A 17,493-nucleotide genomic window follows, 5' to 3' on the forward strand; every position below is an offset into this window, starting at 1 on the left:
ACTCAATGAGGACTGAGAATCAAAGGATTGATTCTTCATGTATTCCATAACTGGCACAAATAGAAGTAGTAGACTCTTCCAAGACTGCTGATTAATTGCAGTTTTTTTGAAAGTTTAGAAATTATAACTAGGTAACTTCCCAGACTTCCTGCCTCAAAAAGTAGAGGTATAACATGTAAAAAACTGTTTCATCTACTGACAGTAACAAGCCTAATAGTACTAGTAGAATAAATACTCTTATTTCAAAACAACTTGAAAATAATACAGTAAATAAAATGTGGCCAACTTGTCAGTGCATTTTTAATATAGGACTTAGTTAATATTCTTAGTTATGATGTAGGACGCATAGGTACAGGAAAGAAATTTGCTTTCAGGAGGTCTGAAAAGAAAAAGAATGTTGCTTCTTAAATATTTAAGTTAATACCAGGGAAAGAAATTTTGCCTTCTAATAAGCCTAGTTAAGAAGTTTCACAAAACTCAGAATAGAATTGAAAAATAATGTGAGACTTTTCCTTATAGTATGAAAGCTGTAGTACAGTAACATGCTCTTCTTTTCTGTCTTTCCATCTTAAACCTGTGATTATTTAAAATTACATTAATTATTCCATTATAAGTGCAGACTGAAAACCTTTACAAAGTTCCTTCTGTGCATCACTTCCTATGCTGATGTTAGCTCCAGAAGCTGTGTATTATTCATATGAGATGATGTCAAGATCAGCTTTGTCTGCATATAGAAGGCCAGATTCAGATATCAAGAGCATTTGTCACCAGGACAGCCAGGCTTATCAAAACTATTGAAACAGCACATTGAGATTCTGCTTTGCTGTAAGAAGAGCTGCATCCAAGAAAAATATTGTCATAAAACATTTCATCCGGAAAACACATAATAATAAATGATAGGATAAACTTCTCATTTGTAAAAGCACATTATGTCACATTAATTTTTGAAAGATGTGATTTTTTTGCAGTTATTTTGAATGGAAGATCAAGAACATTTAGTTGTCATATTTTCAAATTAAGAATCAGAAGTTATGATAAGACTGTGAACTAAGCATGTAGTTTTACTTGTGTCTGTTTTCATTATTTCATTCAAAAATTTATTTTACAGACATCATCATGGCTTCATACATCATGAAGGCATCTAGTGTTTCCTATTCCATATGTACTTTGGATAAAGTTTATTTTATTGTGTCAACAAGAGGAAATGCTTGAGAAATTGAAATACTGTCAACTATGTCCTCAAAGTTCTGTAATGTATATACACGCAATTTCGTTGCTGATACAACTTAATATTATTACTACTGACATTTTAAAAGTACTTCCAGATCAAGTTCCAGCAGTGGAAAATAACTGTCTATCCCTAAAGAATCTAAAGCTTATAGGATAAGAGTTAAGGTTAGCATTTTTTTCATATTCCTAACCGATATATGACTATTAGGCCAGAGCACAAGCCTTTCATTATTTATACTTTCAACAACAAGCTACTTACTATAGGTAACACCAGTTTCACATGAGTTCAGCATTTAAAAATTAGATGGTCAGTATAATAACCTGCTAATCTAGAGTATTTCTCTTGTCAGTGGGATAGGATCACACTTCTGGAGGATGGCTCTTCCCATCTCTAGATGGTGAAATGAGCCATATTCTGACCCTTTTCAGACAACTGGAATCTTCCTCCTGATCTAAACCACTTTTCCGAAGTCTCATTTTGTGACAGGTTAAGTACAACAGAATCTGTATGAAAGACTCATAGAAAGATATGCAGAACACAATCTTAGATGAGCAAAACTGGACAGAATTAATACCATAGAGGTCCAGCGCTGAAACTTTTTTTTAGAAAAGATCCCATTGGCTTTCATTCATGTTTGCTTCACAAGAGTGACATATTCTACTGCCAAATGTTCCAGTTTTATCTAATACTCTGTAATAAAAAATTTAAAGATACTTTGAGAAGAGAATAACAAAAACATTAAACTGGTCTATATTGTGAGTGCATGGCTTTGGGGTTTTTCTTTAGTCCTACAAAAATTAAAAAAGCTCTAAAACTTAAATAGAAAACTACAGTTATTACAAGGAATTGCACAGGGGAATATATGAGGACATCTATTTTCCTCATTAGGACTTCAGTCACAGTGATTCAGAAATGGACAACATCTGCATATAGTCAGCAGGGATCTGATTATAAGTGTTTGAATTACTAAGTTCACTGTGGGGTTTATCCTAAATAGGTAGTCTTCAGTTTGTGAAGTTTACCAAACAAAGCCAAGATATTTTCCTATTGGAGCTATGTCTTGATGAAAGCATTTTTACTTGGGTTCATGGCAACATCAACTTCAAGTCACAAGTTGCACAAAAGCCTAGACATAACCTATGACACTTGAACCCTACACTTACCATGTATATCAATTAAAAAAGATTTATGTTTATGATGGCTGTAAGAGTAACATTATAGCATAATGGTTTCCTTGTTAGAAAAAAAAAAAAGAGAGAAAACTTCCTTTTCTGCCACATTATCCTTGATGATCCATTAATTACTACGCATTACCTTGTGAAACTCAAATGCAGTGAAAACATCTTGCAAGACCAGAGTCCTCCGTGTGTGTTATTTTTTTACTAGCTTTGTGGATTTAAAGGTCTTTTTCCTTTCCTTCTTTTCACAGGAAATGATCTCTTTCTAGTTGCAGTTCATGAACTCGGACATGCTCTGGGCTTAGAGCACTCTAATGATCCCACTGCAATCATGGCTCCATTTTACCAATATATGGAAACTGACAACTTCAAACTACCTAATGACGATTTACAGGGCATCCAGAAGATATACGGTATGTTGTGTTCTCATTAGACAACACAAGCTTTTTGGTTTAGAGTAACTTTGAGGTCCTCCTGGCCATATCCCTCTCCAAAGGGCTCATTGGTGTGAACGTCACCGGTTGTTATGCCAGAGTCTCTGTGTGAGTAAAACATCCAAAGATTTTGAGGACACTCTTACTCTTTTTCTTACTGTTCAAAACTTATATTCAAATCTGCACTCATCTGGAACAGTAATTTTAAATGTCTTAAAAATCCATAAAGACAATTCAATCAAAATTATTCCAAACTATGAAAATATTAAGAAATGCAGGTCTTTAACTATAATGAGATTATTTACACAGGTGTACAAGCTCACGTAACTGGATGAATTGATTGCTTCTCAGTTTATCAGTTATAATACAGAAAATTTCTCTCAAAATCCGAGGTCCTGTAAATACCCTTTCTTATGATATATATAACAAATTGATCTCAAAATAGTGTTATAGTCCCTACAGAGGGTAAAGAAGGGACTACTTCTTTAAAATATGTTCATTTCGTTTTTTATGGCCTGATATAAAATACATGTGATGCAAATAAATTCTGCATTTAACAAGAAAATTGAATTTTTTTTTAAATTACTAACAATAGCATAATTGTGATTATGTGTTGAATGTAATACTAACTCCCATATTACTATCCCTTAATCTTCCAAAGACATAGCTTTAGGGTTTTTTTTAATGACTTTGATTCTGTTGGTATATGTTTAATAGTTTTAAGGTTTTGGTTTTTTTCTTTAAAGATCTATTTGACTTTCAGAATTGAAAATTCTGTTGCATCTCCATGTCAATGTTCTCTATCCAGTGCATATACTTTGATATTGCCTTGCTCAATATTCCTTAATTAAATCTGCACTGGATTAAATTCTGTACTTCCAGTTTTTCCTGTTTAGTTTGTTGTATTTATGTTGAATATTGTGAGGGCCATTCCTTCTTTATCCATCCTACCAGAAAGAACAGCTATGATCATGTAGAATTACTGTACTGCTAACTAGAAATCTGTAGACTCCATGGTGTAATAGTAACAGGAATTTTAAAATATCATATTCACAAGCACAGATAGATATTTTTGTAAAGCATAAATAGCAATTTCAGAATGATTGGCTGATCAAGTTTTGTTTGGTTGGGTTTTTTTTCCTGTGTGATTAGCTGGAGGGAAGGTTGTTTCTCATGACCTCATAAGTTGGTAGTCTAGACTTAAGGGCTAGACAAGAATATTTTGCTGAAAACTAGCTGCTAAGCTCAAACAGCTGTGGGCTATACATTAGGAGAAATGTGTTACCCCTGGGAAGTAATATCTGACATCACCACCAAATAGCATAAAAAAACTTTGATTTGAGGTTAAAAACTTTCCAACACGAGCTACTGCAAACTGATTCCTTTGCTCCCTTTAAAATCAAGATGTGATCTGGAATCATATGCCTCAATAAAAATGTCACACCTATTAAAATAATTACTTTGGTCTGCAGTATTCCTTGAAATACTGTTATTAACTTTAAATTATAAATGTCACAAGTCTTAAGATTGTGAATGAAATAAATGCCTTATTAAATCACATGACAACCATTTGGCAAGTTTAAGATTTCCGTACATAATCCATCTTTTTTTTTCTTATAAAGTATGTGGTTTTTCATAAAATTCTCAGAAATTCAAATGTCATTTTTGCAGTTTTAGAGTTGTCTTACTATTCAAAAGTGTTTCTGAAGGTGGTCAAAAGAAACAGTATTTCTTTTTAAAGTCAAAGTGTATTATCTATTTAAATTATTTAGAGAGAGGCCTAAATAGAGTGAGCAAAAATTAAAACATTCATCTTGTTTCCAGACGTGAAGCTATAAGTGAAGCTTCTTATCTTTTTGTCCATGAAAAATAAATATTGCTGATATGCGTAGAGAGGGGCAGGCATTTTCAGTACACTCATTTCAAGTCATTCAGTATGCCATTTAGGGTCATGATTAGTATCTGTCTGGGATGGCCTGATGACTTGCAGGTAGAAAAACTATGAGTTGGATAGTAATTTCATAAAACTCAGTATATTTTGATGAATAATATATTTGAATGAAGAAAAATGTTTTAAGACTGCTCAACAGAGTTTTAGTTTTTCACTTGAAGAAAATATGCCAATCATGGCAGGGGGGTGATGGGGTATGTGTGTTGTATACATGCCCAAAAGTTGAGGTCCAGTTTTAGTAGCTGCTGTACATCCCAAAGGACATTAGAAAAAGCTGGGATTGTCCTGTCTCTAATGAATATGATATTACTTGATCTAAAAATTTGGTCAGTAGTAAGTAGCAGGTATGCTACATATGTGCCTGTGTGAATTGATAACTATATATTCAAAATATACATTGAAAATCTATTGACTGATGATGATCTTATAAAGAACAAGATCTTTTTTCATTTTTTTGTACGAGAGAAAATGTCCTGTTATCAGAACTCAATTGGTAAATAATTTGCTTTGGACTATTTCTCATCTGACATGATGGTGGCCTAAGCATCCTTTGAAGGATTTATTAGAATTTTTTTCCAAAAAGGAAGATTTTAGATAATGAAAACTAATTATTTTCCTTGGTTTTGGTAGCCATTCTTTATACCCTTTATAAGCACTGCCTGGTTGGTAACTGGAACAGGCTCCCCAGGGAAGTGGTCACAGCGCCAGCCTGACTGAGTTCAAGAGGCACTTGGACACTGCTCTCAGGCACACAGTGTGACTCTTGGGGTGTCCTGGGCGGGGCCAGGAGTTGGACTCAGTCATTCTGATAGGCTCCTTCCAACTCAGCATATTCTGTCATTCTATGATTCAATGATTTAATAACATCAGCCAGGTATGTCAGGTCACTTTTTCATTCCCCTTTCACTGTTGGGTTTGTACAGCTTACAGCTGGTTTTGTTGTGTATGTTTCCTGTAGTGGGTTTGTATATTACATCCAGCTGCTGTATTTTTAAAGGTCCACCTGACAGGATACCACCACCAACAAGACCTCTGCCAACAGTGCCCCCACATCGTTCAGTCCCTCCAGCAGACCCACGAAAGAATGACAGGCAACCTAAACCTCCCCGGCCACCCACTGGTGACAAACCTTCCTATCCCGGAGCCAAGCCTAACATCTGTGATGGGAACTTCAACACTCTGGCTATTCTTCGCCGGGAAATGTTTGTTTTTAAGGTAGGAGGCTGTGAATTTTTCAGTGTTACATCAAATGTCTACATTGTTTTTTTTTATAAAGCAAACTTTCATTCGTCATGACTCTACATTCCCAGCCTGCTCACAGTTAGAAAGTTCAAGAAAAAAATTTGAAAATAAACATACACATGGCTTAAACATCTAGCAGGGGACGGCTGTAATGTTCTATTTTAAGAAAATACCCATGTCAGCAGAAACTGTAATGCCTCAAAATGTATGGGTAAATAAATACTGCATGTTATGGAAAGATAAAAAGTGTAAATCAATTCATGAATAATAGGGATGGTTTTGTTGGAAATACAGCCACATGCCATCATACAGTAGATACTGTTAATTCAGTACTTGGTTTTTTTTCATGGAACTATAATTTTAACTTTATGATTAGATCTGTCATTTACAAAGGAAGTTTGTCATTGTGTTGTGGCTGCACTGAAACCACAATATCTTACTAAAGGTCTTTGCCACAAAATTCTTACTGCAAATGTGCCATTATTTATGTCCATTCATCTTCTTGCTCTGAGCTGATAATGTGGTGTATATACAATAAATTGAAATAAACAAATTGGACTGAAAGGCAGTCTTTTAATAGAAGCACTTTGCTGAGACTCATGGACATCAAAGGTATCTTTAGGAGGATGATCTGCAGTATGGTTTCCAGAAGGCATTGAATGTTGGAGAAAAAATTACAGAATCATTATTGCTCAGTCTCTTAAACCAATTTCCTGTCAGGTAATCTTGTGCAAAAGATTCAGAAAAAAGCAAGAAGATAATCTGGTTTTTTTTGAAGTAATAGTGTGCCACATTTGCTTAAGCAATAGGACGTGTGAGATCTTTGTTTTGTAAATGTGTGATAGGATCCTTTTTATCTTCTGTATTATAGGTAGAGAAGAAGGGCCTTTCATGTTACTAGATAAGCATTTTCTCTTCAGCACTAGTGTAAGTGCAAGGGAAAAACAATGTATTTGTCCCAAAACATGAAACTCTCTGTTCAATTTTGTTTCCTTTTCTGATAGGACTCATTTCTCCCGTATGTGTTTTCTTTTTATATAATCCATTTTACCAGATAAACCTTATTAGCAATGCTACCCAGGCTTTCACTTTCTTTAGCATATCTAAAAAACATGTACAAGTAGTTTTATTTATTCATTCAAAATTATTGAGCTAACTTCACAATCCAATGGACAGGAAATATTTTTCCCATAAACAACTAAGGGTTTTTGCAGCCTAGGGCTGTCAGCCCATTCCATTTGAATAGATGGTATATGGTGAAACACTGGGAGGTCCTGAACCATCAGTCTTTTATGACTAAAACTCAAAGGTTGAGGAAGAACCTAATTTTCTAACTTGACATTAAACAGGATATTAAAATACCTACTTCAATCTCATGTCATCCACCTCAAGAGCAATAGAACATATTCTCATTTAGTTTAGACATAAATCAATGAACTGAGAAATTCTGTTTCACTAATACAAAATTTCCTGTCTAGGCAAGCCTGTGTTCCTAGATAAATATATTCACCACCATTAATAATCACTCTTATCTCGTCTGATTGAAAACAAATTAAGTTTTCTTCAAAAATGTTTACTGCTTACTCCTAACACCACATATTTACTATAAAGTGTGTATGCTTGCTAGTGTGCTGACCGCATTTATGTTCCAGAATCAAAAGTCCTTTCATGATGATTCCAATGAGGAAATATGATAAAAGTCTCTCAGAGAAAAGTGACCAGTAACAGAACGCTTCCGGATTTCATGTATACAGTCTGACTTCCCAGATGAAGTCACTGCAATCAGAAAAGCAACGTGCTAGGAAGGGAAGTAAGAGGTCACCTTTGTTGAGGTTGGTTTCTTTAGGGTCCTGCAGTTTGCCTTTTCTCCTCAGGATGCCTAGGAACATAAGGATACTCCTCAGGATGCCTAGGAACATAACAAGGCATGCCTGGGGTAGGGTGCTAAGCAATGGAATTCGCCTAAGTATAGGGATTTTGACTTTGTAGAATGAGTGTCTTTGAAGGCCTGACTTAGTGATCCTTAAGTGTTTTCATAGTAAATTAATTTGCTAGTGAAGATTTTTGTCTGATAAAGGATTTTTATTAACTGTTTGGGATTTTTTGAGGGGGTATCAGGGGATGATTTTAAGGGAGTACTATAAAAGGGGCAGAAAAGAGTTAGAAAAGTCAACTTTGTAGAATCCTGGGGTGTGAGACAGGTTATAAGGAAAAGCTCAGTGTGTCTGAATATAGCAGAAAAAGGGCAGGAATTAGTTCTTAGGAGGTGAAATAGGGACTGAACACAGGGAAATCATCCAGCAAAGGAGGAAACCAAGCTGGAGGTTTTGTCACAAAAAAAATAACCCAAGCCTCTCTTCCCTTGCTCCTTAATGATAGTGCAAGGGAAGACTGGGAGGGCATGAGTGATGGGCTGGGAGCCAAGTACAGAAAGGTGGAGAACGGGGGATTGATGACAGTACTGTACCAGGTGGAAACAATTAAAGAAGAATTATGACCTTCATTGGAAGAATTATTGCTGGATAGTTCCCAGATGAGTTAAATGAATACAGTTGGAGACTAATCAAATTAAAACCTTTTCTTTCTTTGTCTTTATCCAGAGGTCTGAAATTATTGTGTAGTGGCAGATTTTACTGCATCCTGAATGGAATATATGCCATGTACTGATTTCAAATTGAAAATAGCCTTTTTTTTTTCCTTGTGGGCAAGTCTCAAACTCTGGAGCTCAATTTGTTTAAATAATTCTTGAAATTGCTTGGGAACTTTAGCACTTTTGAATAATTAAATTCTAATTTAAACATAAAACTGAAGCCTAAAATCTAACACATTGAGGTACACTGTTGATTTTCATAGTAGATGACAAACATTACTAATTTGAAGATTGTTTTCTCTTTGCTGTTGGGCTACTCGGCATATATAAGAGCATCAGAATATTAGAAACAATTTCTATATTTAGTCAAATTAATGATCTTTGGTTTTAAGACTATATGGCATTCTCAAATGGATATATCCAGGGTAAAACTGAATCACACTAAATTTAAGGAGAAAATGCAATTTACAGTGATCCATCCCTTTTTATTGCTTTGCCATTACTTTGGCAAAGTAACAATCTTAAAAACACTTGATAAAATTTCTAGGATCATAGAGATGAAAAACAGGGGAACTCTTCTTGATCTAACATAAATATTAAATGCAAAAGTGAAGCAATCAACTTACTAAAGATTCCCCAATGATCACCAGAAAAAAATATAATTTTACAGATCAGATTTTTTTTGTAGGAATTATTGGATTTTAAAGAAAAGGTAATTATTTTACGCCAAATATACACATATCAATATCACTGACATATAAATGTATTGTCCCGAGAGGATTTCTTCCAGAATTCTTTAAATTAGATGCCCTTAAAATGTCCCTGCCAGCTGTAAGGTTTGGGGACACAGTATGCTATGCAATGAAAATGTTTCTTAAAATCAATACATCATAACTATTGGTTTCGTTGTCACCAACTGATAAATACTGCTGTTATTTGATTCATGCTTGAATTGGTATAAGGAACTATCAGGGCAGGAGAATTTCTATGCCAAAATTCATGTGTGCCAAGTTTTTAATCTTTGGATAGCTTCTTAGCTTCTGTATTTATACTCTGTACAATTACTATTTTGCTGTCACACTCATTTCCAGCCTTTTCTTCTGTTTAGTTAGAAGTCCCCTGGGACACAGAAAAATGGCTGAAAATGGTGAAAAAAAAAAAGGTCTTTCTTTTCTGGGCAAGCTATGCAAAGTGTCTGCCTTTAATGAAATTAAAGTAGTACCACAGTGTCTGCCTTTAATGAAAATCCTCTCAGCCATTGTGTGTAGCAATATGTGGTATCCAACAATACTGTCTTCTTAATGTCTCCTGAGAGTACCTCCAGGGCTAGTGCATCATGAAAAGAAACCCCATTGTCTAAGGTCTGCAGAAAAAATCCATCAGTGAAGAAGTTTGCAGCATGCACTTCAACTTTCTTCTTTGTGTCCTGGGCAATTCACACTTTGTTCCAAGGCAACAAAATTACCTGAAGCTCTTCTTCATCAAACGGTGTGACTGCTGGCAATATCCTTTTCCTTTACCTTCTTTTCAGTCTCACAGATTTAAAAAAATCTTGCTTTCTTGAGCAAGTTGCATCTCAAAAAGTAAGCATATGTAGAATTTGTCCTTCATAAGCATCAAATAAGAGGGACAAATTACTGTCCTTTTTTTATGTGACACAGGTTTCTGTTTCACAGAAGAACATTTCACAGAGCTTGCACTGGTCCTTTGTTAAACGCTAAATCCCTAGGAAACCAATGCATCCTGTATAATCTCTAATGGTTTTAGTATTCATGTTGGAAAAGTTAACTCCTTGGAGAACAGCATTTTTTAGCTACTTTCATATACTGTGGTGTATGTTGACATGTAATTTAAGTATTAGATAAAGAATTTTGTCCAGCAGACAAATAGCATTTACAGCTCAGAGGAATGTCTTCTGAACACTGCAGAAGAATATATGGTAGAATATAGAACTAGTTTGAGGAAGGCCTTAACGGGCTGTAGTATTTTCTCCACAACTTGCAGAAATTTGTTTTCTGACTCTTGATCTGCTAAGAACCATTGTAAAAACATTTATGACATGCCAAACAAGCCAAGGAAATCAGGCTGTAATTACTCCTTGGCATTAGTTTAGACTGTGATTTCTTTCATACGTAACAGTATAGATTCCATTTAATATCCCTCTTAGAACTGTGTATTTATATGGAGTATGCCATTAAACACAAAAGGAAAAAAAACTGTTTCTTGATATGTGGTAAACACACGAGAAACTTTTAAAGCATTTTAGCATTGGCTATTTAATCTAATTAAAAATCTGTGAGACAGAGGGAAAATAATGCTAATAAAAGCAGAGGCAAAGAAATAGCTATAGTATGAGACTTGATTTCACTGTATTTGAAAGCAGACTTTTCTTTCAGAGCTCTTTTGGTCTGTTTGTGTAGCTGTTTTTTGTCGTGTCATGCTGTGGGTATCTGAGCTGTCAACTGCTGCCTGGGAAAGTTCAGCAGAGGATCCTGAGGAAGCAGGCACTTTGTGATCTGAGAGGGAAAACCACTTAACATCTTAGCTGTTAAAGACTTGGAACCGTGGTTCAGAAGTAGCTATGTCTGCAGAGAGCAGACCCCTTTTACCTTATTTTTTGTATCACATTGGGAAGAACAACTTGATGGAGTTTGCCAATTTTGAACTAATCAGGGAAGGAGAGCTGCTTTTAATTCAGGTAATTCAGTTTATATGTTGAAATGAAGAGAAAAGCAGCAAAAACTCAGTGGGGATTTCAATGTATTATAATATACCAAGCTAACTGGAAATGTACAGCAGGGTTGTTTTATGAAACAAAACCAAATTGTAGGATGTCATGAGGACACAAGCAGGGACATGCTGGGATGCTAAAAAGTCATAGCTTGTCTGTTTTTGAAAATTGAATACTTTCACTGACAGATGTAAAAATATTCTCCAAATGTTACCTCAGCCTTTCAATCTGCTTCAAAGCTAGGAAAGGTTTCTAGCTAACACATTTCACAGGCTTAAAATGGGAAGTACAATCTGTTCCTTACAGTGTGGAAAGTGGGTAGTGTATTCCATCCAGCTGCAGAGCAATTTAGACAAGAATGTAATCACCTGGGTGATAATTGTACCAGAATAGCTTTGTTTAAAATCCTTCTACCATCTCTCTTTTTAAAAAGTTGTCTTGAACTTTATTACACAGTTTGAAAGATGGCAGCCTAGTCATAGGAATACTTATTATCTAGCACCTACATGCATATCTGTATATATAAATGTAAATTTTATGTATAGAAAGTTCTAAAAAAATCCTAACTCTATTTTTAGGGTTTTATTTACAAAGTTATCAATATAATTGATATATATCTTATTGAAACTTACAAGCATCTTGAACTGATTAATAGTCTGTACTATCTGCCTAGTAAAATTCCCATTAGTCATGTAGTAGCCCATTAAGAAGTATAACCTTACCAGGATGTATGACTCAGTATCTTCCACAGGGCTGTAGATTTGTCAGGAGAGGGAGTACTGTTTTTTTCCAAAAGGCTATGTTTTCATTGGCAAACAGTGTGGTGTAAAAGGATTTAATCAGTAGTAGAGCAGATGGTACTGAGTTCCTCTCATGTCCATCATATGTGCTTTGCTTTTAATTAGATACAGTTTGTCCTCTGAGGCCAAACAGTTGCACAATCCATGTGGTTCAGATTTTTCAGAAGGGTAGCTACCTCTTGGACACTGCTGTCTTTGACTGTGGTCCCCATGAGAGTGCACCACACCAGTGTTTCATCCAATGGTGGCTATTACAATCTTGTTAATATGTAATTGCTCACACCATCTTGACCCAAATAAACCCTCACATGCAAAATATATTATTATTTCTTCTCATACAACTTTTTGCATGACACAATTGTACCTGTTGCTTGACTTCCTCCATACTACAAGTTTACATTGCAATACAGTTGAGGAAGATGAGCTAGATTTAACAGCTATGCTGAAGAATTGCCTTGAACTTAATATTCTGAATTTTATTTTCCCTAAAAGAAAAGCAAGACAGCTGATTTGTTTAATTTCAATTTAAACATGAGGAAAAATAATTGTGCCTTCTACGACTTTTTGTAGCAACAGAAATATGAGCACTAAAATATCATAGCCTCCCAAAATGTTTCTGTCACTTATTTTTCCCACTTAACTCCAAAGGAAGTTTCAAGTATTTCTACATACTCCCCTAAAACCCCTAGAGATCCTTTCCAACCTCAGCCATTCTGTGATTCTGTTAGTGTGCTGAAATTTGACTGTTTCACCCATTTATTTCCCAGTAGCATTTGCTCCATCTCCTTTGGAATATGACTGTCAGAGGCAATAGCTAGTGAGATTTGGTCAGGAGACTGTTTTGTGACTTCTTCATTCCAGCTCAGAAAAACAGATGAGGCACAGGAGATTGGGATGTGTGGCACCTGCTCACAAACACTAACAAGAGAAGTGCAGGGGAAGGAATGTCTACCCTTTCTATCTGTGAGACAGACGCTCTGCTGCCTCCCTCCCCTGGGTCACCTTTCAGAGGAAATCATCCTCCTTCCTAGGGTCAGGCTCTGAGCTAAAATACTTCATTCAGAGGCTGACTTGGTCCTGTCTCTTTGAAACTCTCACCATCTCATGATGAGCCATTAATACCCACAAGGTGCACTCGCTAACCCAGAGAGTCCTCACAGATAAAAAGAAGCACTTCAGACTCTTCAAGGGTTTTCACAGAGTTGGACAGTGAGTTTAACACGAATACTGGAGTGAATTGTGTGAATTATTATACAAAGGGGTTGCAGGCTTTGGGATAATATTTAAAAATTCTGGGCAGTTAAGTGTGAATCTAAACAAATTCTGATTTCTGATTTAGTGTTAATCTAATAAATACTGGAAATGTAATACTAAATATTTGCAAACCATTGGCCACAATTCAAAAAATTACTCATTCTTTAGAAGCATTTTTTAAAGTCGAGGGGAACTGGGGGAATCTGAGGCTCTCTGGTATTCCTTTACACAAAAGGATAGAGTGGGTCAAACTTTTATGTATTCTTAGAAAAGTACTTGTTAGTTGAATAAATAAACAGAATTGCTACTTTTTCTCTCTCCAAAAAAATAATCCTCCAACAAATGATAGTGTACTTATATGGTGTTACTTGTGCATTTAGAAATGCTATTTTTATTAGTTGTTGAAAATAACAGTTCCTTTTTTCCTGCCCATATGACAAATTTGTTCTAAAATCTACTTGATCATTAAAAATTGTGTTTTTGATCAGAAGTTCTACATACCACCAAATGTAAGGAATACTGAACATTTATGGTTCTGCATAAAACTATTAAATAAGAGAAATACATTAAAAATACAGATAAGCAAATGCATGTGAAAAGACTAATTTGCTAAATTTATTTCTTGTGCATAAGTCAACAATAGGCAGAAAATCTCAGTGAGGAAAATAACTGCCCTTAATGGACATTCACACTTGAGAAAGAGCTAATGATGTCAAATAAAGTGGAAAGATGTAATCCTGGCTGTTTTCCTGCTTATAGTTACAATATTTGTTTCCTAAAGTCAGGGAATCTTATTCTATGACCCTATTATGTTTTTACTTGTTATTTTAATACAGTAAACATAAATAATCAAAAGATTTAACTGAATTCTAGTGTATAAAAGGTATTTAGTTTTATAAAAGCTACCTTTTTTCAGAGGCTTAGTGTTTGGGTGTACTGATTAAAAATATTTCATTAGCAAGAGAATAGAAAAAAACATTATTGACAAAAAATAATTGCATAAACTCACAGCAAGGTATAATCTAAAATTACATGGAGGCATATCTTCAATTTTGTGCCACCAGCAAGCGTTATCTTGTAATATTAACAATACATTTTAACTGAAGCTACATCTTAATAGAACCAAAGGGAGTAATTGCAGAAACACTTCAAGCACAAGGCTCAATTAAAATTTCTTGTTATATAAAATTGTGGCCTTTCAACTAATTTAGATAAATGCTTTGGAAAACAATTTGAATGGCTTGTAATTTAAGCTTTTTCAAGCAGTGGTATTATTTGCTTATATTTTCTTAATCTTCGTTTACATCCAAAGCTTTCTATTCTACCAGTATTTGTATATTTATAATTTCTTTGATTCTTTTTTTTTTGTCCCTTTCAAGGGGTTGAAGGTCCCCAATGTAAAAATTTAGCAGGGTTTTAAATGCAGATAAACTAATCTCTTTTGTTCCTCTGAATGAGCCATTTCCTATGCAAAATACTGCACTACTACAGTTGAGGTCTTAAATAATGTAAATAAACATGTCTGTTTATTTTTTCAACAACTTAGTGAAACACTATTCACACTCTTGACAATCTATTAAAAAATATCGAAAATTTATAACATATGTTTTCTTAAATGTTGCATTTCCTTCTTTTTTATAAGCTATAGCTTGAATATATATTTCAAGTGTTGCTTTCCTTGCCTATTGATCAAAAACTTGGCCCACTTGAAAGTAATGGTAAAAAACTCCAGTGACTATAATACACTGGTGATTTCACTTGGTTTTAATTACCTTTGGTATAATGAGGGACTATCTATTATGAGTAATACATATTAGGGAAAATCACAAAAGAAACAACAGATAAGCTTGTAATGCCAAGTGTATGAAATAAAAAAAAAATTTCTATGCAAAATCAAATTTGATTATGCTACATTTCCAGTCAATAAATCAAAATTACACAGAGACCATTTTAATTCATTATCTGACATATCTGTCTAATGAAAATATCTTTACCAAGGAGAATAGGCTGTATTAGGTCAAAGGTTATACTTAATAATGGCCGAGTTCAATCCTTTCCCATTCTCTGTAAGACTGCACCAGCATTTCTTCTCAGTCTTATCATGATGTAGCCTTTAATTTTGTGTTGGAGTTATTTTTGGGCCAGCCTTTTATAATAGTCATTTGCCACAGTCATTTGCTGCTTGAAATTGTACATTCCCAGCTTATCTGTAATCAAAAGTGGTTTATGACATTACATAAAAAATTCCTTCACTTTCTACAAGATCTAATCCCTGTATCTGAGTGACAGAGGCAGTGAGAAGAGACAATTGAATATCTATAATTTTAATATTTGTTTTGTCATGACAGGTATTATTGTTGGCTATGGTTTTCTGGATGTATCACTCTTAATGGCCTGTTTTGCTCATTGGCCATAGCTGTCAGCCTCAAAGCTGAGACACTCTAGAACTTATCACTGTTCACCCACTGATTAGTGTGGGATCTTCTACAGTCATTTTTGTAACACTACCACCTCAACCAGGGAGAATATTTACTTAGCCTTGCCCCATACCTTTTGGAGTTGGATTTGGTACCCGGATTTTTATTTCTTTTTTGTTGTCAGCACAATATCAGAGAACAAGCATTAAAATGAGAACAAAAAGCATGTATTAGCCTCTTATCTTGCAGAGGCTTGAATACAAAATAACCCTCATGCACTCACCTACAGGACAAGGAGCACATTTCTCAAAGGAGAGAAAGGACCTTAGCACATGAGCTACCAGGGCTCATTGACAGCTTGGAACTACATTGGAAGGGGAAAAGGGACAAAACCAGTGATAAACAATGGACAGTGATAAATAGTGGGATGGCATGCCAAAACTTGACAAACTGAGAGCTAGTGAGAATCCTTGGGGCTGAAGCTGCCCAGAAATGTGGGGGACAATAAAAAGAGACTATAGTAAATGGGGTTACATCAGGCTGGTGGTCAGTCACTAGTGGGGTTCACATGACTACATCTTAAGGCCAGTTCTCTTCTACACTTTCACAAACAACTTGGATGCAGAACTTGAAGGGATGCTAAGTTTTCCAATGGCACTGTATTGGGAGGAGCTGATAACTCCATTGAGGACTGAGAAGCCCTGCAGATATGTCAACAAATTAGAGGGTTGGGCAATCACCAACCATATGAAGTTCAGCAAGAGAAAGGGCTGGATTCTGCACCTGGGACCTGGGCAAACTTGGATGTACAGACAGATTTGAGAACAAGATACTGGAGAAACTTCCATGGAAAGAGTCTTGGGGGTCCTGGTTGATGGAAAGCTGAATCTCAGCCAGCAGTGCCCTGACAGTCAGGAGGGCCAACCCTGTCCTGAGGTGCATCAGGCACAGCATCACCAGCAGGCCAAGGGAGGGGATTGTCCCACTCTGCTCCGCACTGGGGCACTTTCAGTGTCCACTTGTTATAGGTATGCATATGTAGACAGAGGTGGCATGACCCTGAAATGAGTAGTGTGGTTAGTGTAGGTACTCTTTGATTTTCCTTCAAACAGTGTATTAAAGAGTGAGATATCATCTTGAGAACCTCATCCTGGTTAGAACAGCTTCAGTATCTTATTTATGTATGAACTGTCCTAAACTACTGGAAACAAGAGGAAATATTTTAATTACTCCCTCTTGCTTTCACCTGTCCTTCTGACATGACTCATCATGCACTCTTAAATTCTTCTGGTTTCCTCAGAGATTTCATGCCATGTGCAGTGTGGAGAAGGCAGAGAGACAGGGTAAGTGATAGCATGAGCACATAACTGCATCTGCACGTAGGATCACATTGAATGGCATATATGTGCTAAACCATGAAATTTGGTTTCATGAATTGTGAAGATTCAAGGGAGGGACATGATTATTTTAGATCTCCAGAGACATAATAAATGTCAATATAAGGGTTAGTGACACAGCTGATTTCACATGTTGTATTTTTACTGCATGTTTCATTTATTCATTAAATGTTTTATTTTTTCCCCTTACTTCCTTCTAAATGTTTTCCTATTATTAGTTATAGAATCATAGAATCAGAATGGTTTGAGTTGAAAGAAACCTTCAAAG

At 35.4% G+C, this 17,493-nt stretch overlaps 1 protein-coding gene across 1 annotated transcript in view; it reads left to right on the forward strand.

Annotated features, from left to right (window-relative positions):
* Positions 1–17,493, forward strand: part of MMP16 (matrix metallopeptidase 16) — a 174,092-nt gene that overhangs the window by 117,154 nt on the left and 39,445 nt on the right. Inside the window, exons 5-6 of the mRNA XM_054636924.2 lie at positions 2,661–2,822; positions 5,792–6,009. Of these exons, the coding sequence (XP_054492899.1) occupies positions 2,661–2,822; positions 5,792–6,009 (380 nt within the window). The remainder of the gene's footprint in view (positions 1–2,660; positions 2,823–5,791; positions 6,010–17,493) is intronic.

The sequence above is a fragment of the Agelaius phoeniceus genome, chromosome 1, assembly GCF_051311805.1.
Source record: "Agelaius phoeniceus isolate bAgePho1 chromosome 1, bAgePho1.hap1, whole genome shotgun sequence".
NCBI classification, from domain to species: Eukaryota; Metazoa; Chordata; class Aves; order Passeriformes; family Icteridae; genus Agelaius; species Agelaius phoeniceus.